This window comes from Berghia stephanieae, chromosome 3 (assembly GCF_034508935.2).
Source record: "Berghia stephanieae isolate SIO BIC M18660-M18661 chromosome 3, UCSD_Bste_1.3, whole genome shotgun sequence".
Lineage (NCBI taxonomy): Eukaryota > Metazoa > Mollusca > Gastropoda > Nudibranchia > Aeolidiidae > Berghia > Berghia stephanieae.
Genome location: NC_088362.1, coordinates 18145884 through 18172054, shown reverse-complemented (window position 1 = coordinate 18172054; position 26171 = coordinate 18145884). Strand labels below are relative to the sequence as shown.

At 37.2% G+C, this 26171-nt stretch overlaps 1 protein-coding gene across 1 annotated transcript in view; it reads right to left on the bottom strand.

Annotated features, from left to right (window-relative positions):
• LOC144966881 (uncharacterized) overlaps nucleotides 1-21937 on the bottom strand; it is a 26331-nt gene extending 4394 nt beyond the window's left edge. Inside the window, exons 1-4 of the mRNA XM_078903587.1 lie at nucleotides 21926-21937; nucleotides 21436-21523; nucleotides 17893-17966; nucleotides 15402-15541 (exon numbers count right to left, since the gene is read on the bottom strand). Of these exons, the coding sequence (XP_078759713.1) occupies nucleotides 15402-15541; nucleotides 17893-17966; nucleotides 21436-21523; nucleotides 21926-21937 (314 nt within the window). The remainder of the gene's footprint in view (nucleotides 1-15401; nucleotides 15542-17892; nucleotides 17967-21435; nucleotides 21524-21925) is intronic.
• Nucleotides 21938-26171: the final 4234 nt, after the last annotated feature.

The window sequence follows — 26171 nt, the reverse complement described above, 5'->3', positions numbered from 1 at the left end:
ATAATGTCACATTATGTTGTCGATGAAACATAAAAACCGAAAAGAAAATTTTGTAAAAGAAAAAAAAATTTAAAAAGAAAGAAAGAAACATAAAAAGAATTTTAAAAAATAACAAAAATAATAATAAAGAGCAAAAAAAAAACCCCCAAAAAATACAAACAAAACAAAAACAAAAACAAAAAAAAAAACAAAAAAAAAAATAAAAAACCAGACAAACAAAAAACAAACAAACAAACAAACCTCTAATGAGGCCATGTATTGAACAAGACGGTCCCAAACCCGTAGAAAACTCAAAGGGGAAGGTCCTATGTGCATGGCATATGAAAACAGGTGCTTAGATGCTGTTTTTAGCTTCTCTACTTAATCGCACACTCCGCTTAATAGACACACTGACCCGAACGCCCGAGGGTGTGTGATCAAGCGGAGTCGACTGTACTAGGTTTTAATTTTTTTTTCTTAGGGTTAGTCAAAGGAATATTTGCGTTGTTTCCCTTAGCACGAGGAGCTTACGGAAGGCCTCCTTTATTATTATTATTATTATTATTATTATTATTATTATTATTATTATTATTATTATTATTATTATTATTATTCAAAGGAATACTTGCGTTTTTCCTTTAGCACGAGGAGCTTACGGAAGCCACCTTTATTATTATTATTATTATTATTATTATTATTATTATTATTATTATTATTATTATTATTATTATTATTATTATTATTATTATTATATGAAGGACAACATGGCTGACACCTGTTGACATTGAGCTTCGGCTCAGTGGATAGTCTTATGTTTCTATTTATTCACTGTGTGGAATCTTTAATTTTTACCTGATGTGGACTAATCTTAATATTGGAACTTTTAACTTAAGATCTATTAAAAGTAACATTCGAAAGGAACAACTGTGTCAAGATTTAGAAAGTTATAAAATCGATGTGTTGTGTTTACAAGAGACGAAGATCCAAGATGGCGTCGACCAAACAATAAATGGTCACAGACTGCTGTGCTTTGCTTCCAGTTCACCTCACTATGGATGTGGATTTCTCATAAATAAAAACTGCAGGGATTTGACTAGTGACGAATGGAATGTTTCGGACAGAATATGTGTTCTTGAGCTTAAGTGTAAGATCAATTCAAGGAACCAGAATAACGATAATAAAGACGATCACGGTAAGAAGACGTTCACTATCTCAATCGTAAATGTTTACGCACCAACAAGTCAACGCGCAAAACAATACCCAGAGGAAACTGATAAATTTTACAAAGACCTAGACGATACACTGAACAAAATAGGAAACAAATCAATATTAATAATTGCTGGAGATTTTAATGCCAAAGTAGGAAAACGTCTCGACAGTGACACACTATGTTTAGGATCATACTCAAAAGGAAAACGTAACGATAACGGAGAAAAAATTAGTCCAGTTCTGTGAACAGAGAAAACTTTTCATAACAAACAGTGCTTTCAACCACCCATCAAGACACCAGACAACATGGGTAGGACAAAGGAAAGACCAAACCCAAGACAAAATGATAACAATACACAACCAAATAGACTATATCATATGTCGACACCACCATAAACACTACTCAACCAACTCGCGATCATACGGTGGTACACTGCTAACATCCGATCACAAACTTGTAAAAACGAATTTCAACATAAATGTGTACAGACAACGAAGACAGAAAGGTAAAACGGCAGTCAAAATAAACACGGCAAAAATAGTAAATGAGCGAGAATGTCGCATTCATTACCAATATGAACTTAACTCAAGTCTATTTAAAATAAAGCAAAACAGCAATCCAAACAATGAATGGAAAGAGACGCAAGCGGCAATGAAATATGCGGGGGAAGAAAGTGCAGGCTCTATTAATACAACTAAGAACAAACCAAATCGAACGCCTAACATCGCTATTAACGATCTATCGCGGCAACAAAAAGAACTTAGGATCAGGATACAAAACACGAAAGACTCGGAAGAAATAATAAACCTGAAAACGGAACGAAACAAAATACTGCATTCAATTCGATCACTTACAATAAAACACAGAAACGAGGAATTAGACAAAAAAGTGGAAGACATAGAAAAGTCCAAAAATAACGCATCGTCTATGTTCAAAGCGACGAAATCTCTGAACCGAAAAACCATTCGAGAACCCAAAACTACAGGATAAATTTGGCAAACAGACAACAAATCCAACGATATCCTTGACATTGTAACTGACCACTTCCAGCAGAAATTTCACAAACAAGTCTCACAAATATCGCCCTTCTCAGGAAACCCTAGAGACCTAAACAACCGCATCACAACAACTGAAGTTAGAAATAGCATAAAGTGCCTAAACAATAACAGATCCCCAGGCGAAGATGAAATTCCCGCTGAATTGCTGAAATGCGGTACACTCTCCCTGGATCTGAGCATTGCAAACATAATGAACAAAACATTCTCAACACACAAAGACTGGGACATAAACAGCGGTGTCCTAATTACAATACAAAAACCAGGAAAAACGAAAGGACCCGTAAACAACCTGCGCCCAATAACATTACTGAATACCATAAGAAAAACACTGTCAACTATTGTCCTCAACAGAATTAGACCGAAAATAGAAAAATACCTATCACATAGCCAAAGCGGGTTTCGCCAAGACCGAAGCACATCGGACGTTGTATGGACACATAAATGGTTGGCAGCAAAGGCACTCAAAGAAAACATATCCATAACAATAACCGGAATCGATATGTCCGCAGCCTTTGATACGATCGACAGAGGAAAACTTTTGGAGATATTAACAGAAATAGTAGACGAAGACGAGCTCCGAATAATCCGATTTCTCCTCAGCAACACAAAGATACAACCAAGGATATACGGGGCCACAAAACAGACGCAGTTCGAAAGTAACATCGGGACCCCCCAAGGAGATAGTCTGAGCCCGATTCTGTTCACAATATACTTAGAACACGCTCTGAAAGAAGTTCGAAAAGTCATTCCAAAACCAACGACTCATATTGAGAATGCAATCCCTAGAGAAATCGCCTATGCAGATGATGTCGATTTTATTGGATCAACACCAGCAAATATAGACATCATACAAAATACCCTCATGAAATATAACCTCCAAGTCAATGCCAATAAAACCGAATTTACAACAATATCGAGGAACAAAGAGGAATGGAAAAGAACAAAGAAAGTCGGCTCACTAATTGGAGACACCGAGGATGTACAAAGAAGAAAACAGCTATCAAACGCCGCACTCAGTAAACTCACCAATGTATGGATTAGAGGTGACAAAATAAAGAGAAAAACCAAACTGAAACTGTACCATGCTCTTGTAAAACCGGTACTTCTGTATAACTGCGGCACTTGGGCGTTGACAAAATCCGAAGAAGAACATCTGGATGCCTTCCATCGCACACAGCTAAGAAGGGTACTGGACATCAAATACCCCAAAAAGATCTCAAATGAATCACTCTATAAGATCACAAAAGAAAGACCAATCTCCCTTGACATTTTACAACAACGATGGCAACTTTTCGGTCACATACTACGCAGGGACAAAAACATACCAGCAAACCAAGCCATGTCGGGATACTTCCAAAAACACGGGAACCTTTTCAGAGGAAGACCGATCACAACACTCCCTGTGATCCTAAACAAAAACCTCACAACACTTGGACAAAGCATTAGTCTCATAACGGCAGGGGACCTTGAAAATCTGAGAACCCTAGCAGAGGACCGGCAATATTGGAGACACCTCACACAGGAAATACTGGAAACAGCCAAGGCGACCCGATCTTTCGGTCGAGTCGCGAAAGGCATCTAAGTCAAGTCAGTTATTATTATTATTATTATCATCATCATCATCATCATCATCATCATCATCATCATCATCGTCATCATCATGGAAATATTGTGAAGCGCACTGAGCCTGGTAATTCGATTTTTTTAAACCAAAAAAAAAAAAAAAACAACAAACAAAAAAACCAAAAACAACACACACACACATACACACACACACACACACGATGCTCATATTATTTCTTACACGCTCGATTTCGTATCAAAATATGGGCAAAGGACCGGATAGCTTTTTTAAAAAAATATTATTATGTGGGCATAATGTGCGGAAACGTTCAACGGCTTATTATTCGTTTGACATTATTATTAAGGCTAGCACTATTCAGTATCTGATACTGAATAGTGGTTTTACATGTTCGAGGAGGAGGCATAGCGGAATTTTAGTGTAGTGTAGGAAATACGTCAATGCCATGATTCTGAATTTGAAAAAAAAACAAATGTCTTTTTGTTTAAAATCCTTTCCTTTCGTATTTTAAAATTAAAGTACCCTAGATGTTTCAAATCTTGGAACAAGAGGTTTTGAAAAATGTAATGAAAAACATGGACAAAGAAAAGAACACCATATTATATCTGTTGATCAAAAGATGGTCAGAACTTTGAGATTATGTACCTAATTAATTGATGGTTCGCCCGTTACTAAGCATTAACCAATCAGAATTTTTCCAGCAATTTACCCCGTTTCGTCCCCTTGACTATCTATTTCCTGTACGAAAAGTCCCGAGATACCATTTGTACGAAGTCAAACACACTAATAGGTCAGGCCCAGTTGGTGAGTACTTCTCACAATATTTTGACACACTGATAAAAGATGCATTCCAAAACCTTACGACACGATGCATTTTTTTTCAATTATCTGTGTTAAAAATTGTGAGTGATGCTCAGGATCTGTGGGCTGTTTACTCCGGGTAGTAGTAGTATCGTATGGTGGGGTCACACTTTCAGATCTGTCGCGTCGAGCCAAGCCTTGAATTCATCTTCACATTTGTGAATGGTTTCATAACCTCCATTCAGCTTGGTAACAGGACAGTGGAGCACAAGGTGATCTACATCTTGGGGGTCAGTTTGGCATTTGGGGCATTCTGTTGAGTTGTTTATGGCCCATTTGTTCATTTTTGCGGCTGTTTTTGCATGTCTGGAGCGTAGCCTATTTGCAGCCACCCAGTATTTCCTACCAAGCTGTGAGCCAGGAATTTCATTGGTAGGGTCTTCAATAATTTGGCCTCCTGTTGGGGTATTATTTGCCCATTCTTTTCTCCATTCATCAGTGATGCTGTAGTAATCTTTCTTTGAGAGGTAGAAAGGGGATCTGGATTTTAATCTTGAGCAGGTAGGGGCATTTTTGTAAATTTCGCACAGAGGGGTATCGTTGTTTTGTTCTGCCTTTTGAATCCACCTTTGGTTTTGTTCCTCTCTTCTGAGATGTGGTGGTGCAATTCCACTCAAGACTGGTAGCCACTGCACTGGGGTTGACTTTAGGCACCCTGTGATGGTACGCATGGAATCCCTTAGCTTTGTGTCAACTAGTTTGGTGTTTTTACTTCTGGCCCATGCTGGTGAACAATATTCGCCGACACTGTGACATAGGGCAACGGTGGATGTCCGGAGTACAGTCGGTGAGGCACCCCAGCCTGTCCCTGCCAGTTTTCGTATCAGGCAGTTCCTTTTGCCAATTTTTCGGGAGGTTGCTTCAAGGTGTTTTTTGTATGTCAACTGTCGATCCAAAATGACTCCAAGGTATTTAGGGTTCTGGTCAGATGGCAGTGATATGCTATCGATGGTGATGTTTAGTTGTCTTTGAGATTCTCTGTTGTTTAAGTGGAAAACTGATGATACTGTTTTATTTGTGTTCATTTTGAGGTACCATTTATCAAAGTAATTTTTCATTTTGCTCACATCTTGGCATAGGGTGATAGCACCCATACTCCGGGTGATAGGCAAGTGGCTATGGATCTTCGGTTCACCGTCGGTTGATTTCAGGGCCAAAATATATTTTACTATACATTTTCGAGTAAAAAAATGAAACAGATAATAGTAAAAAAAAAAAATAAAATAAAAAAGCATCCTTGCCAATAGCTTGACAGGCATAGCAACAAGAGGTCATAGAAGAACCATCAATTAATTGTCTATACGAGGGAAAAATTAAATATGGAAATGTAACATGTTTAACAATTATTGTAAACATTTTTTATTGAAATCCGTACACGAATAAATAAGATACGATCTTTTTTCTTTGAAAGACGCATACAAAAAAAAAACCAAAAACATTATGACACACGAATGCAACTGAAATTTCCCAGAGTGTTATCGTGTTTGTAATGGTCAAGATAAGACAGCCATTTTGGATCTCAACATTACTGAAAAAAAACAAAAAAAAAACAAAAAAAAAACAAACAAACAAAAAAATATAAAAAAAAAACAACCAAGGGACATAACTTAAAATATCAACCTATGGCAGAATATTTAGGGTTGTCTAACTTGAAAATAATATCAACCCCTTCCTCCTGTGTCATCACTTGACTTTATGATTTGTAAAATATTTCCTCGGGACAGACTGGTAAAAACTAGTAAAGGCAACGTGGATTCACACAACGGACAATAAATATGTGATTAAAATTTTCCCGTTCACACTCTTGATCTCAATAGAGCAGTAAAGTTAGGTGCCCAAAACGTAAACAAAGGTCGAGAAGCACGTGGCAAACCACATGTTCCTGGCTTTGACAGCTCACCTTCCAATGTAAATTATAGAAAAAAATAACCATTAAAAAATGTCTGTTGGGTGTCAAAAGAAACACATATTCATAAATACTCGATCACGCGTCAAATAATATCTAAATATTGATTTTTTATTAAACAAATGGTAAAATTTATCAAAAATTACTGTCGGTCTATTTTTAGACCACGGTCAAGATTATTCACCAAAATCAATGCGCTTGTGTGAACAAAACAAGAACTCTTTGAAATCTGGTTTTCGGAATAATTTAGCCATATACAAAGAATTTAACTAAATAACAATTTTAATTGTACGTGTTTGTTTTTAACTGAATGTGTATTATCTACAATTTGAACGACAAAAACGGGAGACCTGTTTTGTGCGCAACGTTGTCCGGCTGCTAAAGTTCCTAATCACCAGCAAAGAATGGCAGTCCAACTCATGCAAAGGTAAGATTCCAATTTCAGTGTTTGAGTTTGTATTTTGTATCGATTGGTTTTGAGAGCAGGAAACGATTTAGTTGAATGTTAATCCATAATAGCGTTCGGGTATTTAACTTTGGATGTCTCACCGGCATAATTTTAGAATGCGTTGTTTATTTGTTTTCATTTCACTTCGCAATTTGACTGTCACTGTCAGTGTCAGTCATTACAGTACAGCTTCACTCGCCGATTCTCACTTACAGAGTTTACGTTTCCTTCACTTATGTCTGCTTCATGCTCATTCAGTGAGTGATTCGAATACTGTGTGAGAGAAAACACTTTTCGTAATTTATGACATTTTATGGGTAACGTTTACAGTCTAGAACGTGTGTCAGTCATAACTTGACCGAAAAAGAAAACAGAAAGGAACAAAAAAAAAAAAAAAAAAGCAGACACCCCCTCCTCAGCAGGTGGAATCTCAACAAAAGTTGTATTTTTTAAATCCTCATCTTTCGTGGTGCGAAGCTTTCATCGCTTGTCATATTTTATTGACTCTCGCTCTTTCCTAACCTGATAAATGATTTCGAAACAATCTTTAGGTCTTCATTCTCTCATTATCTGTTCATGACTGGAACTGGAAAAGGAACAAGACAAAGGCAAAGGGTCTCTGCCACCGATTTTCAATATCTTGTGTTGTTTGAGGGATTTAAGTTGGTAGCCGTTTTTTGCCACATAAGACTTTTTGTTATTGTTTTTGCTGAGAGTCGATGGGAGAAGGAATGGCAGAGAGGGAGGAAGGGGTGGTGAAAAAATGAGAATGTCTGGGAAAAGAAAATGTCCTACTCAACCCCTTATCGCATCTTTGATATTTGGCAGGTGTCAAACTACATGTATGACGTTTTGGATCTTCCAAGCCTATTCACCTTATTTGGTCGGTAGCTGTGTGAAAGAAAACATATTTTATTGTAAAATGCAGGGAGTGCGGTCTGATATTTTCGTCATCGCTATGATTATTCCCAGACAGGGTCTGCCAATAACGAAAATTGGTTATTCCCAGACAGATAGAGGGAAAAAAACCCAATATTTTTGTATTAAAAAGAAAACAAACAATTTTAAGAAATTCATGCTCAGAAACGGAACAAGGCCAAACAAAAAAAGGAGAAAAGAATAGACTCGCTCAAAAAAAGAAAAAAAAAAAAGGGGGGGGGGGGGGGGGGGGGGGGGAGAGGAAAGCGATTGAATTCGAATCTGTGCAGCTAAAATGAGCAACGAGTTTCCCTTGGCTCAAGAGAAGTGAAAATGAAAAAACTGTGCTTAAGTTTTTGTATGAGTGTTGGGGCGGGGGGGGGGGGGGGGGGGGGGGGGGGGTCGTTGGGGGTTTTGTTACAGTTTTATACACATCCTGTAGTTCAATCAATTTTGTGGGTAATGATCAAGAGGGGCCTGGTCCTACAACTCTTTACGGATTTACCTTGGATTGAAATGAAAACTAAACCTCTCTGATTACTTTAGATTACCTAATTTTATTTCTACGTTTTTTTATGAAGAAGAAGCTTTTTAGGATTTTGTAATTCATAGGAATCACCATGATATGTGAAATGATGTCTTATCTAAATTTTGCCTCAGGAATAATAAGCGAACAATTTTGAAAAGCTCTCTCTGTTGATCGAATTATCAAAAATTTTATTTGTGATCAGATATTTTATTTGACTTTAAAGTGAAATCTAGAGGCATTAAAATATATTCAATGTTTATTAGACTTTTTTTATGTGATCAGAAAGTTAAATACAGGAAATATTGATCAAATGAGTTCACCGGAAGGTAAATAAAAGCCCATTTTTTAAAAAGCTAATCGACATTGGTTATGTAATCTTGCCTTCATGATCATAAACCTCTGATAAAATTAGACCTGACCCAACGGTTTTAACAACCTTGCGGTATCTGAGTTCCAGGTCCATTATGTTTTCTAATGTTTTTATTGAATATAAGCAAACCATTAAGAAATAGGTCAGTCTATATATTCAACATTGAATGATATTTCTTCTTACATTGAAATAAGTGGTTCTTTAAAGTAATAAGGCTCATGGAACTGGAGTTTTTCCTGTTTCTGTAACATAAAGCAACAGACCTTAAATAGTGCTTGATAACTTTCTTAAAAAATAAATGGTATTTCATTTTACTTTGAAATAATTGGTCCTTTAGAGTCATAAGGCTCATGGAACTGGAGTTTTTCCTGTAACATGAAGCGACAGACTGTAACAAGTGCTTGCTGAAATCTGAATAAGTTGCACATTTACATTTTACTTGTAGAGTTAGATCCAGTTATTCATTCAAACATTGGTATCTTAATTTCGAATTGTCATTTAATTAATACATATAAAGTTAAATAAATCCAATGATAATAATTGATAAAATAAGGTAATTATAACTTTTATTCATTGTTTGGTCCATATGAATTTTACTTTATGATTTTGTGTGAGATGATATTGCTTTTTATGGGACCATGGGAAAATGGTTTAGAATGCCATGCTTATCTTTTTTTTTTCAGATCTAAATAACATTACAACAAGAATGAGTCTCTGCATTCCTTTAATTGTTCTGGAAGCATTGGCCTGCCTATACCATGGGAATTAATCAATTTATATTCAGGAAGAAGTATCATAATTATTATTATTATTATCATCATCATCATCATCATTGAGTCTTATCCTTCAAGATTATCAAAATGGCTTTCATGTTACTGTATCTTATAGAATTCCTCATATATCATTATGGACCCTTCTTTGTTTTTTTAAAATTGGAATTAATGTTTTTCTTCTATATTCTATATTCTTCATAAAACCTCTCAGCTTTATTGACCTAATCTAGAGACTAGAGAGCGGTGATTAAGAGAACAGGACCATATTTTGCTTTCGAGCGTTTCTTAATTTTAAAAGCAGCTTACTGTAGTTTGTAAAGATTTTTTAAAACTTTTTTCTAATGACAGTGTCTAATACACGTTAAAACCAATGCATATCTATCCCTATGTAATTTTTGGCAGTGATCTCTCCATTTTAATGGTATTGGCTCCTGTTTATTTATAAAAATGCCCTGTGAGCTTGTTATACACTTGAAAGAAACATTTACATAGGGAAGTCAAGAAGAATATAGCAAAAGAAACCTGCTTCCTTGGTTATGAATAAGAAATTTAAAAGAAATAGGCAATGACCTCTTTATCTTGTCTACTATTTAACTTTATAATTATTTTTTAAAGTTTATTATATCCTTTTCTATATTTATAATTTAATTTATCAGCAAGATAAGAGTACTGATGAAACCATCTATGTAGCTGATTTGTAATGGTAGTAGAATTTGATAGATGGGACCATGTGATGTTGCAGAACATATTTTTAAAAATTGTATTGCATTGTTTCATTTATCAGCAACATCATATTAAATAATGCAGTGGCTTAATCACAAACTTTCTGCACTTCATTATGCAAGACAGTGATGCTTTTGTGCTACATTTCTCGAAATATTCACAAAGTTTCTGTATTTTGTAAATAAGACCATGTCGCTTTTGTCTTAACTGGTTAGTCGCAAATTCTGCCGTTGTATTCCATTTCTCGAATAAAATTCTTTTCTATTTATTCTATTTATTTGCAAAGTTTCTGCACTTTATAAACAAGAACATGATGCTTATGACTGGACAGGTTAATCGCAAATTCTTCCTTTGTGTTCCATTTCTCGAATCAAATTATATTAAATTCTATTAAATAATCATTTTAATGGCAAACTTTCTGCACTTGATAATTATATGCAAGACCATAATACTAAAGTCTACACAGGTTAATCGCATGTTCTGCCTAAAAAGTGCATTTCTTGAATCAGAACCTTTTTTAACCAAAGCTTTTGCTGAGGCTCTTACATCACAGATTTTTAAAAATGGAACTACACAGTTTCAGTAATAATTATCAATTTTTTTCTTTTTTTTTTCTTTCTCTTTCACAGGATGAGAATACAAGCATACCTTTAATGGAGAAACATCATATCTATATTTTTTTAAATGATTTCAGTGTGAATAACACGAATATGAATGAAATGACAATAAATATGATATAAATTTATAATCTGTTTTTAATTTATTTGGATTTCACAAGTTGTGTTATGGCACTCAGATACAGCAGGACGGGTGAGACTGAGAACCAATCCTCACAATAGCACTAGAGGTCTTGTATATGCAAGATGTGATTTCCATTGATACAGTTTAAGACTGTCCTGTTTTTATTCATTCTGGTGAACGCTGTAGGGTTGTTTTTTTGTTTCTTGTTTTAAAAAAGATTTTTTTCTTTCAATCTAAGTCTAAGACTTGATTGAATTCTGACTCAATGCAAATCAACTTTGTTCCAACTCCTGAACTTCAAATTACAATGAACTTGTGCGCCCTTCCTTCTCTGTTAACCTACAGGTTATTGGATATGTAACTTTAATACATATATGTACGTCTACCACAATGATAAACTAGCAATTTATCTAAATATCTTGCAATCGTCTTTTGTAATAACTTTTCATTCTGGGTTACACATAAAAGTTAGCACTGCCGGGTTACAAAAGTACTTTGATGTTAAAAAGATCAGCATCCTGTCATCTTACTTATATATTGGCAGGTGTAAGACTTATTCATTTTGCAAGTCATCATCGTCACAGTTTCGCACCAACACCGAACCCACTCCACAGCATCTGGGGAGCAGACTCTTGGGTCATGGTCAGTGCAGCTGAGCGCATCCTGGCATTCTCTAAGGATGTCTGCTCTGGGCACCCACATGTACACAAGCTACTCTCAGCCAGCCCCACTTTTTCATGCTTCCAGTTGTTCTCACAAGTTTTGCCTGTGCTCTGTTTAGTGTTACCAATTCATTCCTGGGGAGCTCAGTTCCGTAGGACAGTTCTTCTCTCAGATCTCCAACAGCTTCATTTGCATGATTGTTCCACTCTCTCAACGTGGAACGCCTGTATACAGCTGCATGGTCAGGGTTGATGCTTTCTTCCATCGTGAAGCTCTTTCTCAACTTCAGTCTACTTGTCATTGGGCTGTGCCTTGGGTGCCTTGGGTCCATTTTCTATTCATATTTCTGGGCTTTGGAATCAGTGGCTCTTTGAATGTATGGAGGTGCAATGCCAGCCAGCGATGGAGGACTGGAACTGCAGTCGGTTTCAAGTTACTCTAATGATCCGGCAGGTGTTATTTTGACATGGCAGGATCTTACTCAGACTGGTGAGACCTATTCGGCTGATGAATAGCAGAGGGCTACTATGGTTGTCCTGACTGTTTTCGGATCTGCTCCCCATGGCGTGTAAGTTTTTGCCTTTTTCTTAGGAAGTTGTTTCTTGTGGCCACCTTTGCTTTTGTTTTCTTTGTGTTCTGAGAAAAGGACATTGTGCGGTCTACTGTAACACCGAAGTACATGGGAAATGTGTTTTTATCCAATATGTTCCCATTCCAGATTTTCAGTTTCCTGTTTTCTTTAGGCTTGGCGGTTCTTTAAATGGAAAGCACACACTTGAGTTTTTCCTGGGTTGGCAAGTGAGTTCTTTAAATGTGGCCTCAGAGAGTGGCTCCAGGACATCCGTTAGTCTCTCCTCAATGGTCTTGAAATCAGAGGCCTGGGACACAAGACACAGATCATATAGAAACCCCCTGATGTTCTCAAAATGAGGTTGGTCGTTGGTATAAACGTTGAAAAGGATATGTGCAAGTACCGATCCTTGAGGGAGTCCGTTCTTTTGTGATCTGCTTTTCTTCCCATCCATTTCCACAAAAAAGTGACGGTTTGACATAAGGAATTTTATTATTGCAACTATTTTTGTGTTACGAGTTACCCTTGCAACCGTTAGGAGCAGTTTCCTATGATTTACTGTGTCATAGGCAGCTGTCAAGTCCACGGACACAGTTCATATAATTTGTTTGTTCTCGTAGAGATGACTGATCCTACCTCAATGGCGATAGGTCTGTATACTGATTTTGGAATGGGGTTGCCGACAGTTTTTGACATATCTGGAAGACACAAATGCAAGGTCTGGGTTGTAGCCTGTTCTCCAGCAAGCGCTTGGAAAGGATGCTTCATGCGTCATAGAAGAGTGTCAGATTATATTGGTCAGCCCATTCCTCAACAGTATCTCCATCTTTGTTGTTCTCATTGTATCCCCATTGGTGCTGTGGCAGTTAAAGTCACCTATCACAATCATTGGTTTCTCACTAATGGTGGATGTAACTGGCCACTTGAATGGCGTTGGTGGAGGTTTGTTGACAGTAATATCACATTGAAGTGTCTGCTTTCAATTCTGAGAATTTCCACCTCACTTACTGTCATGTCCTGGTTGTATGTCACTATTGTTTTGTCTTTGCCTTTGACGTAGTTAACGCTACCGTGAATGTTGCTTTCATGTTGTTTGACTAAATGCATGCCAGGGATGTTTAGTGCCACGGTCTTGTGCGTCTCTTGTAGTTGTAGACAGTACAGAGTTGCGTCGCTGGATTACTACAACACACACAACACCAACATTTTGCAAGTATCTTTAACACTTTTTAAAATCATTAATAAACGGTGATACTGACAACAACAATAATAATTGTTATTGTTATTATTATTATATTGTTATTATTATTATTCTTATTATTATTAGTAATAGTAGTAGTAGTAGTAGTAGTAGTAGAGGTCTTGTAGTAGAAATAGTAATAGTATCCGTTGGACCAAGTACATAAATATGAATATTTATACAGCGCATTTCTCCAGATAGCCGTGAGCAATGCGCTTCAAAATGTTTCATATTTATCCCCCCACTTCAACAAGCCGTGTGGAACCATATTTCTTTGTCATACAGCCTGTTAGGCGACCCTTGTGTACTTAAACCGTCACTACACTAACCGCCATTTCTGTAGCCAGATACTCATTCAATCGAGTGGGGTAATGTGTGTATAATTTTTCACGATTAGTCACCCATCCTATTACTGATCACACTTAGCATTGGCATTGCTCGACTTTTGTGACAAGACGAAAACCGTACGCTAAGCCATACGGTCCATTAGTTCTAGATAGTATAAAAGTCTATAGTTTTGTGGTATCAGTGGTTATAATACAGTAGTGGTAGTGCAGTTATAGTTATAGTGTAGAAGTAGTAGTTGTCTTCTGTCAAAAGGGTCATCTGAGCGAAGAGATAGGAGATAGATTCGAATTTACTCTCTTCGTTACATTGACCGTATGCTTTGACTTTGATCATTTGATACGCTGTAAAAAAAAAGTATGGTCCGCCTTAACCAAAGACAAGCAACCATCTTCGTTTCCCTGGACATAGATATGGTTTTGTTTACGGGAGGAGGGGGAACCATGATTATGGTTTTCCTATAAAATAAAAGAAGGGGTATTTTGGCGATAAAAAAATATGATCGTGGCCTCCCTAGCTATCTCAGACTCGGAGTAAACAGCTTGAATTTATTCGCGCCAACTTCAGTTTGCTGCCTTAGCAACATGTAAACAAAAAGTTGGTTGGATGCGCATGACATTACTAAAGGTCAATTGCAGCATAGTTCGGGTCATTTATAAAAAAATCTGGGTCACGTTTGATGTCAAATATCCGGTCACGTGATGTTTATTTTATTGCACCAACTTTACTCTTCTATAGATCTATTTAAAAAAAGATTACATTCTTTTGTATTATTAATAATCAGTGCCTACTTTACTAAGAGTGATACATGTTAGTTTGACCAACGACTCCTATGTGTTTGTTAATGGATTAAATCTTCTACCACTATGACCGAGTTGAGATAGGAGTATTGCCCAATGGGAATTATTGGACGAATCACCCAACCTAAATAATCCAATGTTTTCAGGGTGGCTAATTTATGCTCTGAGATCAAAAATATCTTAGAATTTTGTCTGTACCTATCTATCTTTGGGGGGGGGGGGGGGGGGGGGGGGGGGGGGGGGGATCTACCAAAAGTCCATGAGCATGAAAAGTCTGGGTCCTTTTTATTTTAGACCCGTTAGTGTGTCACGCACATCGGATTCTCCAGAAGAAGAAAAAGAAATCGGTAACCCGTCGTCTTTGGCAAGGAAAACAAATAGTTTTAAAAGTGCTTTATGAAATCTTCTGCTGATGCAAAGAGTTAATATTAGGAAGCTTTTAAACTTCAATATTCTTATGGACCATTGTCGTTATGTTGCTGATACTGTTTTATCTTTAAATGGGGGGGGGGGGTGTTTTCCGTGTTTTTTTTGGTTCTGTTTTTGTTTTTATTGTTTTTAATCTTGGGGGGGAGGGGGGGGGTATATTTTTATTGTTATGTTTTGTTATTATTTGATTATTAATACTGCAGTAATAAACATTGACACACAGCATCGGGGTCATTAAGCAGATGTGCGACTCACTTTAATTGACGAACATCCTCTGTGAGACGCTCGACCTCTCCTTCCAGAGACACTGATCTATGTGTTGCATTCTGGTGTTTTCCTTCTAAAACAGTCAAACGATCCTGGAGCATACTGTTGTGGTGTTTAGAATCTATGATCTAATGGATAAAATAAAAAGACATACGGAAATAAGATTTTATTTATTTATCCTATGCAAAAACAAAAAAAAAAAAAAATAGATAGAAAAATCATACATTTGTGACAAGTTTGAAGGAAGACCAGCATTCGGCGCCAGCAGCATGGCAAACTGAGCAAACGGAATCGTGTCTCTTGTTTAAATAACAATTAAAAAAAAGAAATCACAAGAAATCGAAAGATTGATTCGAATCTGGTTTCATCCGTAGCCTTCGTGAACTCATAGCCTGACATTGAAAAAAAAAAATTTAAATGGTCACAATACAATGCGACGACTATCGAAAGATAATAGAATAGAATTCAATAGTACAACCAACGGGATCATTTGATTCTTTGAAGGTGACTCACTTTTAACTTTCTTTTGGTATTTGTGATGCAGTTTTATAGGAGAGTGTCAGGCAAAAGGTTAATGGGGGCCATGGAAGACTTATCCATGGAAATACTTTTTGAAATTCTAGTTTGAAGGAGAATGAATTAATGGTGGCAGCACTGAACACACTCTTCAGTCCCATTTCTATTCTCACAAGATAGGTCACCAACGATTTATAGCATTACTGTTAATATTAAGGGCTTTCAAGGGATTTTATCCTATTTTGCCCTATACCATATGTTATGTTATGTTATGTTATGTTACCGACGGGTAATCGAGAAATGAATACAATAATATTGGATACGGTGATAAGTCTTTCTTTGTATCTGCACACATTTCATTTAACAACCCATTCCTCTTAATTTATTAGAATAAAAAGATAAACAGATAATATAGATAAGATATGGGCGTATTCTAAGGTGTGCAGCATGTTCAATGTCTACCAATTCTAAATATATTTCATGAAACGGGTCATAATGGAAAATGTTCTCTTTTACTTCAAATCGCCTACCAGACGCCCTTTTTGGCAATTAAAAAAAAAAAAAAGATACCTGTTTATTGTCAAGCAAACATCAGCAACATATCGAGTTATTTAATAGGAAAAAAAGTGGGTCAGAGATTACATTTTGTAGCCCATCTGATCATTGACCATTGGTATTGTAGTATTGCTGCTGGACTTTGTTAGAAGGTAAGGCAAGTACATGGATGTTGCGTGGAAGTTGATGATGGTCCATTGGCCTTTGTCCTTTCCTCTCCTTTCCTTAACTCACCCCTACCATATAACTTGTTCCAAATTCATGAGTGGTATCAAAGCGTAACTTTTGTGAAATCATAACCTGACACTGACCAAACTAAAAATTACGACACAAAACAAGGCGACAAAAACCAGAAGAAGTTAAACAGTGGTTCTTTTCCACAGCTTATTTTAACCAGAAGGACAATTTATCATCACCAACAAACTCACTTTTTACTTTCTTTTAATAATTATAATGTTGCTATTGACACTGGCTTAAAAAAAACTATAAGATCGTCGAAAGTACACGTTTTTGTGAGTAAACACTTTTTAAAAAATGAATCTAATCGGGTCGTGAGTTGCAAGTGAATGGGGACTCGGAATCGAAGGATTTGCATCAAAGAATAATAATAACAACAACAACAACAACAAATGATTAGAAAGTATAGTGGAGACAAAAGTTATTCTGATGGCATCGTAACTGACTGAAATCAGAACACACTTTCTCTCTTTTTTTGTTGTTGGTTTTTGTTTGTTTGTTTTTTTGTTTTTGTTTTTGTTTGTTATTGTTCAATTTGTTTGAATGTCAATGAAGCTTTCATTGGCCTAAATATAGAAATGACAGTCGACTATGGACATCATTGTAGTCTAACAGTCGAAAGTCAATATCATGTGATTTGATTCATCATGACAAAAGTAAAAATATGAAGAAGAACGAAATGTTATCTATACCGGATGTGTTGCTAATTTCCTTTTTGGAAACCTTTTGCGTTGAAAGTATGAAGGAGGTTTTCTTACCTGCCGCCGTGTAGTAGAGAGCATGATGTTACCCGCACAAAATAGCCGAGTCAGCCACCGTCCTTACAACGTTCACTTCTAGGCAAGAGACTAGCTAGTTAGAAACTAGAAAGGGTTCATGAAATCCGATTGTATTTTAGTCACGTGCTCCGCTTAGGCTTAAGACCAGCAAGTCATTTACTAGAATAGTAAATAACTAAATCTAATCCTCGGCCATGAAAACAGCCAAGATGGACTTGGACTTGAATTTCGAATTTTAGGTCTCAATAAAAAAAAAAAAAAACCCATCCTAACTGGTGTTTGAACCGCGACTTCCCGATCCAAAAGTGCGTCTTACCTACCACTATGCAATCGGATCGCCCCCGAGTTGGGTTATTCACGATGCCGTTGTTAATTCTACTAATTTTTCTTACATAATGATTTAGGTGATCGATCTTGTCGTGTAGGTTGGTCACGTGATCTAGCAGGGCGTCGACAGAGGCATTTTCTGTGAGGAAATATTAGTACAATTTAATGTAAATAATTCACTTACATTTTGCTTACTTCTTTTAAGTTTATAAACGTGGGCATTTACATAGCACAATATCCATTAATTGTGCTCAGAGCGCTATTAGTTTTTCTTTCCCCAATAAAGGTAAGACTGTTGCCAGCTAGATAACACATAAGTACTATGATAAAATGTGAGTAGAGAGTCTTTTCAGAGAACTCAAATTAGGGAGTTACATGCTAGTAGTCGAGCGTCATTCCACAAGACTCTGATTGTTTATGACACAGTTCTGTATAAGTTATGTATAAGTTAACAAAAATTACACCTTTTGACTTTTACCTGTTGGGCAAGACCAAAAAACTTTGCTTATTCAACTCCGACATAAGATGTTGGATGAGAATAAGGGTTGCCTTTGAATCCATCACGTCACAAATATTACAAATCACATATAAGAAAGAACTCTAAGTTAGCTTGAAGAATGATATGGTAGCCATATAGAGGCGTTTCGAGTGGAAGAAAATGGTAAATAATAATATATATATATATATATATATATATATATATATATATATATATATATATATATATATATATATATAAACATTTGAAAGATAATTAAGATAGTTGTTTATAAATAGCTCCTTTTATACTAAAGTTGAGCACTATTATTTCATGGCTTTTGTTTTTATAATATATATATATATATATATATATATAATATATATATATATATATATATATATTATATATATATATATATATATAAATATACATTATATATTATATATATATATATTATATATATATATATATATATATAATGCATTCAAGAGCGAGTAATGTGTGTATGTGTGTGTATGTATGTGTGTGTGTGTGTATAGATATACATTATGTAGCCCATATGCTTATGTTTTGATGTGTTAATGTGTTAGTACAATTACCTTGTGTCAGAGTCGAATTCAGGGTCAACGTCTGTACATTAGTGCGGGGCGGTCCTTGGCAAGCTTAAGGACCACGGTCCTACGGTCCTTGGGAAATGAAGACCGCAAGGACCGGTCTCTAGACCGGTCCGTTCATTCTTGAACCGTTAAAGACCGCTACACGATGAAAACCGTGGCCTACAGGAGTAAAACACACGGAGTAGTCACACTCATTTCAAATTGTAACCTAATTAGAGAAGAGGGGTGATGCCTTCTTTATTTGCTCACCGTACTTCATTGTTACTTCGATAATTTAATAAAATTTGAAATTTATCCCCATTAACGGAGATAATGGCATCGCCCAAGGCGTTGATCGAGTTGTTCGTGGCGTTGATACACACACGCAACTCCTACCCCCCCCCCTCCCCCCCCCCCCCCACACACACACATTAGAGGGCAGCGAGCATTGAAGAGTAAGAGAGAGACGTGAAGTTATAATAAGAGGGGGTGGATGAGGTGATAAGAGGGGTCGATGGTGACTTTTCGCCAGATCTAACAAACTCAGCTACCCATTCATTGCTGAGTAGACAGGGATTCAGATAAAATCGACTGCACCCGGGATCGATCTCTGGCCCTTTGCGTATAAAGAGAGTGCTCTATCAACTGAGCTATCGGGGTCCCCAAATATTCTATTGGACCTTTTAAAAATACAGACGTTATAACTGTTTTTTTTGGACGGAAGAAACTAATGAAACTCATATTACTTGATTAGTTAAAACACCAAACGAAATTTTAATATTATTGTATTATTTTAAATGACAACAATGCGATAGAAAGGAGTGGCGACAAGAGATGGACAAAAGAAAACAAAAAATCAGACTTGCAACTTGCTAGGTTCGACACACACACCACACACACACACACACACACACACACACACACATCTTTAGTAGTCACATACATTTCAAACAATAACCCATTAGAGAAGAGGGGCCATGCCTTCATCATAGATCATTGTCATTGCGATCATTATGGTGTAGTAAATTTTGAAATTTACCCCGTATAATGGAATCGTCCAAGGCGTGCGCCTCCTGTTCCCCCATCTCACACACGAAAGGGCGGTTTGCGGAGTGGAGGGAGGTGGTCTTCTGCCTCTATGGTCGTCTGTGTCGTTTAGTGTATGGCAAAGGGGGGTGGGTGCGATTAATTAAGTGGGATGGGTGGTGATTGGTGGAAGATAGGCAAAGGACCGAGGCAACGAATCGCTGGGGAAGTAGTATGGCGCGAGACCGTTGAAAGGTGATAAGAAGTGAGGACCGCCGGCGGTCTTCCTCTTTGGGACTGGACCACGGTTCACAGCTAAAAGACCGTGGGACCGGTCCTCGGTCCGGTCCTCAGCGCCGCACTACTGTACATAATCAGTGTTGTCCATGACAGTGAGAGAGCACATATACCGACCCCTGTCTGATGCTGTAGGATTCGTCAGAGTCAACTGGAGATATGTCCCTGCCAAATCAGACCGGTCTATTTTGCCTAATAATAATAATAATAACAAAAAGAAAAGAACATGACATCATCATTGGGAAAACTGGACATGTTCATGCTATGCGTTTGATTAAAAAAATTGATTAGTTTAATAAGTAGAAATTACTAAACGTTAAAGGTTACACATAGATTTTTTTTTTTTTTGTATTTTTTTTTAAATTTTGGAACGATTGATCTCGAGAGTATGTGAATAAATGCACTTTAGTCTAGAGGAAACCTTCATAACCCTTTCATAACGTCCGCCAAAAATGTTTTAACGGAATCGGAATGCGATATATATGGGGAATGTTATCATGATTAGTGCCGGTCTGTAGACATTGAGCATTTTTAATAAAATGTGATTTTGTATGCGGTAATCAGAGGATCCATAATTGGTTACAATGGTTTTCCATACATGACTCGCTGTTTGGCCTTGACACAGCACAGTTTTGTTTTATCAGAACACTGATGTTTATAAACCATAATAGGTACCCTTTTATGCCCCCATCACAGTTAAATAAAAGGTAAATGCCGTTTTAAAAATAGGTTTTCAGTTAAAGTGACCCACTTTCATTCTTTCAATCATTCATTCATGTTTTCTTTCTTTCCGGTAGGTATAAAAGTATGGTGCTCCGTTTGAGCACAATATATGTTACTGGGTACATGTATGTGTATAGTGCACTGTCCACTAAAGCGCTTTACAAGGGATCCCTCTCTAGCCAACAGAAACACTTAACAATTTGAACTGATGTAATAGCAATATATATATATATATATATATATATATATATATATATATATATATATATATATATATATATGCTCCTGGCAACCTTTTTTCCATTGATTCCAACTCTGAAAAAAAAAGAGAAATTTGTCCTATTACTATTAACTCATCACTATTATACTCCTTTTAAAAAAATGACATTTTGAGCCATGTGGCCCCTGGTGCCTGAATTTATCCCGGTTTCTGTAACGTTAATCGCCCTCATAGCGATTGTCTGTTTAACACTCAAACACTCTACCATTCAGCGATGGGCCCTTAGCCTTCACACCAGCAGTCGTCTTCTGAAATAATTGTCTGAATTGACTGAGAGTTCCAAAAAGGACTTTCTGGAAATGCAAAAGAGGAAACGAATGCGCGTATCGCTAGTGATGCGCTGGACAGGGAAAAAATTCGGACAAAATTAGATAGATGCATCAACCCCCTAAGTGCAACTGCGCATCCTGATTGCCTTGAGAACATCTCTGATGGAAAAGTAAGCCCTCAATCTGTCAATGTAGACGATTCTATCAGCATCGGTACCACGGACATGAAAGAATTTGAGAAAACATGGCCCAATAAATTCTATAAAGCACTTTCTACCAAAGTGACAACAATGGCAGCCGGGAAAAAATCTATTCAAAGTGACCGTGGTCCAATATACGACACAGTTTGATTTATTCTCGCGCTATGGGATTAATGGCTTGTCGAGATTTTGACATGGAGTCTCTCTTTAAATATGAAACTGGCACCATAGCCGACATCTTTATTCAGTGACAATGGAGACATGCGTACTGCTACTAAAAAAGCTGCTCTGAAGAGAAATCTGCAAGAAACTGTCTCTGCTTGTGAGGGACAACATCCTGAGATCGTGATCTTAGATGGATGCGCACTTCTTTATTGTGTAAACTGGCCATCCAAAGGAACCATCCAAGACTATGTCAATAGTTTTTGGACACTCTTATTGCCGAAAATGGACAGAAGTGACGTGCACCTTGTCTTTGACAGATATCATGATTTCAGCATCAAAAGTGCTACTCGACAAAGTCGCAGTATAAAAGTTCGAACGGTACACACTCCTCTGCCGGCTCAAGGCTCAATTTTTGCCTGCACTGAGAACAAAAAGCAATTGATTAGCATACTCTGTACGGAATTAATGTCCAGGGCTGTAGCTCAACCACGTGAAAGGCGTCTCGTTATCACAGGACACGAAAATGCTCCTCTCCAAATTAAAAATGGAAAAGTCTCCACAAGGACAGACTTGGAGACGACACACGACGAAGCGGATGTCCTTATGGTGAAACAAGCAATACATGCTGCTTCATTGACCAATGTTGTTAAGGTGGTTAGTGACGATACGGATGTCTTTGTACTGTTAGTTCATTTCTACCACAAGCTTGACTTGGACTCCAGCCACTGCTGATGGAAGCTACAAGTAGGGACCGTGGACTTGTTGACATTGGGAAAACGGTCTCGAGAAATCAAGAAATTGCGCCTTATCTTCTTGCAGCACCTGCGCTATCTGGCGGTGATACTGTGGCTAAACCGTATGGTATAGGGAAAAAACACAGTCATCAAAGTTCTTCAAAAGGGACACAGACTGGACAACCTTGGAAACACCAGTGCCAGTTTTGAAGATGTTATCAAGAAGCCACCTTCTTCATAACTGCATGCTACGGCGTTCACGATGAAGCAACTATGCCTGGCGCCAGGTACAAAGTTTGGCTGAAGAAAACGGGGAAAAATCATTAAAAAGGTCCCTGACTTGAAAACCATACCCCCTACCTCAGAAGCATTCTGTGAGAACACCAAAAGAGCGCACATTCAGACAGCAATTTGGTATCATCGTCTTCGAAAAACTCCCCTAGATTTACAACCAACAGATTTTGGATGGATGAAGTTGCCAGCAACCAAATCACTTGTTCAGAGTGCCAAGCAACACACCGAGTGTACCGCCCGAGTTCTTAGAGACTATTCAATGCGGATGTTCTTCTGAACAACCTTGTGGATCATCAAAATGTGGCTGTGTTGCCGCGCAGCTTCCATGCACAATATTTTGTAAATGCCATGATCGTGAGTGCTGTCAAAATCGCCTTTATCAAGCTGCTTCCGTGTCAAGCGATGAGTCAAGTGACAAAGACATTGATGATGAGTGATTTAGTTTACCAGAGATACATGTCAGATATGCCGAAAATTGTCATTCTATTTTTTGTCCTTCAGTAAATATCAATGTAAAAAATCAAAGGCGAAGAAAACTAAAGACTCAAAACAAGGCACGGTCTTTCTATATGGAGACTCTCTCCGTGTTTTTGTGTGATCTGACACCTTTTCCACACAAAATGTCAATTTTGATTATCCCAATTATACTTTCACCGCTGTAGGAAATTTAAATACCAACAAATAGCATAAATAACATAAATTCTGTATTGGTCTTGTCAAGGCCTTCAATTTGATACCAAACACGGCTATATTTGGGTCATTTTACGAGACCATCTTGGCAGTGACCTTGACCTTTTGGATAGTTAAATTGCTAATAACTTGTCAACTATTCGGCCAATTTTTTAAACAGAAGTATTTTTGTAATTGATTTGACTAAATCTTTCATTCTGTATAATATAAAATGATTTTTGAGGATTTTTAAAAATGGCCTTTTCGTGACCTTTGAGACGTAATTTCTCAAAATGCTCAATGTGCTCAGGGCAGCACTATTCAGACATTTAATTTTGAGATGTTCAACTTTGATAAAATGCACAAAAAAATTTGGCGGACGCTTTTTTTGGGTTATGGTTAAAATCATGATTTGGCAACCAGACTACTTCCTCATTAAAACAAAAAGTTGGGCAAGCTTTCCTTTTCTTGTCCACTAAAGATCCGTTCCATTAATATTTTTCACCTCGGCGCTTTGTATTTATTCCACCTACATATTACGAGTCAGGATACTGATTTTGAACAATTTTGACATTATACACCTTTTTATATTGGTCTGCGAAATCGCGATGATTCGATTACACCCATAGTTTGTGGAACAGCTTTTGAGACGCTCCGCGTCTATTGATGACATTCTGTTAAATACTCACCAATTCTGCCCACTAAAACAACCATAACCTATCATAGCCGTCTTTAACTTATAGATATTATGCGCTTGGCGAAGGAGCTCACAACATTGCCATCCGGAAGTATAGCGGATCAACACACAAAATTGCGTGTAACCATGATCGTTTATAATCAGGTTAATACAGTTATGAAAATTACTCATAAACACGGATGGCAAAAAAACAATCCGTGTTTATGAGTAATGCTCACTAAACTGTATTAACCTGACTATAAACGTTCATGGATACACACAGTTTTGTGTGTTGGTCCGTTATACTTCCGGATGGCAATGTTATGAGCTTCTTAGCCAAGCGCATACTATCTATAGCCGAGACTCAGAGCTTCGAGACATGAAACTCGCCCATGAGTCATTTACAAAACAGTGTACAGTGCTTGCTAGATTCTAGCTGAAAACAAAGAGCGTGCTAGAATTCGAGTGTGCCGAAATCAAATACTCATGGGAGGGATTGACTTATGATGTAAACAACATTTGGTCACCTAGCTGAAGTGAGTATTACATGTATTACAGAGCGTGCTGAAAATCGGCGGACACGAGTCCGAGTACTGTAATCGAATGTGACATTGTTTGTCTGCTTTCTAAAGGGTTTTACCGCGCTTGCATCACAGTTAGCTCATATCCTGTACCAGAAAAAAAAAAAAGAAGAGGAAAATGGGATAGTATTTAAAAAAAACAACAAAGAATTACAATTAAAGCACCCACGAAAAAGTAGGACAAAGGGGACTTTGTTCAAATAGAGAACAAATGTAGATCTCAAGAGCATACAATCAATGTACTTAGTTTGAGCTCACATAAAAGTCTCATCCAGACATCAGTACAGGATCCCACAAAGACGTTTACACTCAAATGTTTACAAGATATATTCAAAACAAAAGTATAATGATCGGTACATAACAGAGAGATGATTTACAAGGGGAAAAGTATATTACCTCCCAAAACTAGCACTAAACATGTGACTGCTTCCCTCCCAGCCAAGGACTCCGACAAGGGCCAGGACAAAATCAAGTAATCCCAATCCAAGACAAAGACAAAACGCAACTCAGAAAACAGATATAGGGGGATAGAAGATATACAGCAAGTGACCTCTTGCCCATCACGAGAGGTCAAAAGACCCACCCAACGAATGTGGCATGACTAACAAGTTTCGCCGGTACCCGGCTAAATGATAATTGATTATCTTATGTACACCAGTAATGAACTAATAGACTATATATAGTCACAAAACAACTCAGTCCTGAAGATGGCAATTAAGCCTGAACATCGATGTAGTGCCCAAACATTGTGTAAATATTTAATAATAATTCGCTCATTACTACATGTCGAGCATTTCGTACATATTGTATCAAACACGATTCATATATATATATATATATATATTATATTAAAATGATTTTTAAAAAGGAAGACTGGAATAACCCAGGCCTCAACCGCAGTGCAGCGTCACATGCTGAGCTATAGCGAGGTGACTTGCTCTAGGCCACACAGCACCGCCGGTATTCGAATTCGGCACCCACCGCGGAGCCACACTACCACTTTCCTTTTGTGGTGGACGCCTGCGACTTGGTTTTTTGGCTGATGTCAGGCTACGAGTTTATGAAACCACGTGCGACTCTTAACCTTTATAGTCCATTAACTCACTTAACCCTAACACTGACTATATCCGTATACCAGCGATAACTTTTACCACGTCCCTATTTATTATATTTTTTCTGAGACAAATTATAGGCGTAGTATCAAAGCCAATGTTTTTTTTTTTCATTTTAACATGTTAATGGGTGTTGAATAAACTATCTATGCACATGCTTATTTTTAATACATTTTTTCCAATTTTGAAAAGAAGCAAAAATCCCTAGGATTGAGTGAGTTAAAAAGGATTTGACGAGAAC